The sequence below is a fragment of the Lepus europaeus genome, chromosome 7 (assembly GCF_033115175.1).
Source record: "Lepus europaeus isolate LE1 chromosome 7, mLepTim1.pri, whole genome shotgun sequence".
Lineage (NCBI taxonomy): Eukaryota > Metazoa > Chordata > Mammalia > Lagomorpha > Leporidae > Lepus > Lepus europaeus.
The window spans coordinates 10,257,106-10,259,975 of NC_084833.1; the positions used below are offsets into that span (position 1 = coordinate 10,257,106).

The 2,870-nt window shown below is 70.1% G+C and overlaps 1 protein-coding gene across 1 annotated transcript; it reads right to left on the reverse strand.

Moving 5' to 3' along the window:
• Window positions 1-1,218: 1,218 nt before the first annotated feature.
• On the reverse strand, window positions 1,219-2,073 carry LRRC10B (leucine rich repeat containing 10B). The gene has a single exon (XM_062197380.1). The coding sequence runs from the start codon at window positions 2,071-2,073 to the stop codon at window positions 1,219-1,221; it is 855 nt and encodes a 284-aa protein (XP_062053364.1).
• Between the last annotated feature and the right edge of the window lie 797 nt (window positions 2,074-2,870).

The window sequence follows — 2,870 nt, forward strand, 5'->3', positions numbered from 1 at the left end:
GCCAGGGGTGACCTGCCACAGAGCAGGACTCCCACTGCTCAGGGACCCAGTGCTCTCAAGGCTTATAAATAAACAGGCGTGTGGGAAACGTACATTCTTTATCCAAGAAATATAATTTATGCTTACAGCCCGTTTGTTTTTTCTTCCTAAAGAAAACACTAGCGAGTGGGGCCTCGGCCCCGACAGTGTCCCTGAGTGTCCTCGGCCCCGGCCCCCTCCTCCCGTTATTGCTTGGATGGGAAAGATCTTGCCCTGGGGACTGCAGAGCCGGGCCCCTCTCCTCACCCCCTCGAGGCTGTCCCTGGTGACGGAGCGGAGGCACACAGTGCCCGTCCCGTGCCCTGCGCCGTGCCAGCCACCCTGGCTGTGCCCATGTAAGGGAATGGAGAGTGCAGGCAGTGGGAGAGGTGCTGGGGCGGCCTCCCGGAGCACAGAGCCCCTCTCTTCCGTGCAGGAGGCCCTGGAGGCACAGTGGCTTCTTTTCAAACTTGACAGCTGGATGGCGCAGGCTGTGGGGAAAGGAGGGAGAGCGCTCTTTGCCCAGCAGGATTCCAGGCACATGCTGGAAGAGACCCTAATGGAAAGGTGGGGACGGAGCCCCTGCCTCCTGTCCTTCCTCCTCCCCCAAATCCTAGGGGGCTGGAGGAGGGAGGTATGTAGATGAGCCCTGGTGGACAGGTGAGGGCAGCGGCCTGGCAGCTGCTCCAAACCCGGCTTCCCCTCTTCTGTCTTGGGCACAAGCCCAACTCCAAGCCCCTGCTCCTGGGCCAGCCCCACCCCCAAGGCGGTTCTGCCTCACACAGGCACCCGGTGCACCTGGGAGGTAGCAGCTCCTGCACCAGAAAGGGTGTGCCCAGGAGGTCCAACCCCAGGAGCGAGGGTGGTGGGCGCCCTGGGCATCTGGATTCAGGGCGAGGCGAGGCCATCACTCCACAGACCACCACGACCCTGGCTCAGGAGGAAGCTGGACCTCTGCTGTGTTCACAGCGGCTCTACTGCGGAGCGAGTGGAGCCCAGACTTCTTGCTCCGACGACTGTCCAGAGATCGGCTAGGTAGCAGTCTTCTTACTACCCGGGAGGGTCTGGAGCTGCCCCCTAGGCCTGCCTGTGCCCACAGCTCGCCCAAAGTGCCCGCCCTCGCCGTCCCGACAGACCCAGAGGGGCCCAGAGGCCCTCCTTCCAGGGTGGCCAAGCCCATCGATGGCCAAGACAGCAGCCTCAGGTGCCCAGTCCCGGCGCCGCCGGGGCTTCCAGGGCCCGCGAGCCGGCGCCCCCTATGAGCAGGTCTTCTTCCTCCTCGTCCTCAAAGGCCCGCGCCGGCCGCCGGGGTGGCTGCCGGGGCGTGGGCTCGTCGCGCTCGGCCATGCGCTCCACAGCGCCCTCGCCCACCAGGAAGACGGTGTCGGCGACGCGCGGGGGCCCCGTGACCGGGTTGTGATCGTAGGAGAAGACGCGCAGCGCGCGCAGCGGGTGCAGGTCCGGGAAGCCGCCCAGGCGGTTGCGGTCGAGGTCCAGGATGTGCAGGCGGCCCATACGCAGCAGCGCGGGCGGGAACTCCTCGAAGCGGTTGCCGTAGAGCCAGAGGCCGCGCAAGCCCGTCATGCGCGGCAGCTCGGCGGGCAGCGCGCGCAGCCGGTTGTCGCCCATCTGCAGCGACTGCAGCGCCACCAGGCGCAGCAGCGGCCGCGGGAAGCGCCGCAGGAAGTTGCCCTCGATCCACAGGCAGCGCAGGCTCTGCAGCTGCGCGAAGTCGGCGGGCAGCGCCAGCAGGCGGTTGCCGCCCAGGTAGAGGCGCGTGAGGCGCGGCAGGCGACACAGGCCGTCGGGCAGGCGCTCCAGCTTGTTGAAGTCCAGAGCCAGGATGCGCAGCTCGCGCAGCTCCTCGATCTCCTCCGGCAGCTCGCGCAGCCCCGTGCCGCTCACGTACAGCTTCTGCAGGCGGCTCAGCGCGCACACCGCGCTGGGCAGGCGCCGCAGCCGCCGCCCGCTCAGCTCCAGCTGCTGCTCGCCGCTGCGCAGCTGCTCCTCGGCGTCCGACGGCAGCTCGTCCGGCGTGGACTCGGCGATGCCCATGGTCACGGGCCCCGACCGGGGCCGCCGCCGCCGCCGCCGCCGCCGTCCGGCATCGCCCCGCCCCGGCCGCCCCGACGGGGCCGCGGCCGCGCCTGCCGTGGGGCCCCCCGCCCCGGCCTGCCCCCGCGCCGGGAGGGGGGCCGTGCGGGCCGGGAGGAGGCGCCCGCTCGGGGCCCCGCCGCCGCCGCCGCCGCCCGCCCTCCGGCCTCCCCCGCTGCCTCCGCCGGAGGCCGACTGACTCCGGCTCTCTCGCCGACTCGCAGCTTAGCGACCCGTCGCCCTGGCAACCCCCGACGCGCGTGCGGCTGCCAATGAGGCGGAGGAAAGGCGGGATGGGGCGGGGCCAAGGCGCCACCCTCGCGGGGTCCGGGCACCCGCGCCCGCCCCCTGCCCGCCCATCCCTGCCGCCTGCAGCTTAGCGCCAGCCGAGGGCTCCGCTCCGGGCAAGCCTGGCCCTGCCACTCCACGTCCGATCCCGTCTGCTCCTCCAGCCCCAGAGGAAACACAAGGGGGGCAGCGCCGACGCGCACCCCAGGACCTTGGGCTCGTGGCTCTGGAGGAGCGGCCGAGGGGCGGGGTCTGGCGGTCCATTGGCACCCAGCAGCGCGTCTCCCTGTGGGGTCACTTAAGGATAGCAACGCAGAGCTGAGTTACGTTCTGGCCCTCACTATGGCTGAGCATTCGCGGGCACCGAAGGCTCGGTATGTTCCAGCCCCGACGCCCGTGTGGCTGCAGCACACGGAGGCCTGGGGGACGTGCGAGCCAGCGATGGCCACCTCGTTCCGAGGCTTCCTGCT

Coding starts and splice junctions, on each gene's coding strand:
- LRRC10B (XM_062197380.1), bottom strand. CDS start 2,073: ATGGGCATCGCCGAGTCCACGCCGGACGAGCTGCCGTCGGACGCCGAG.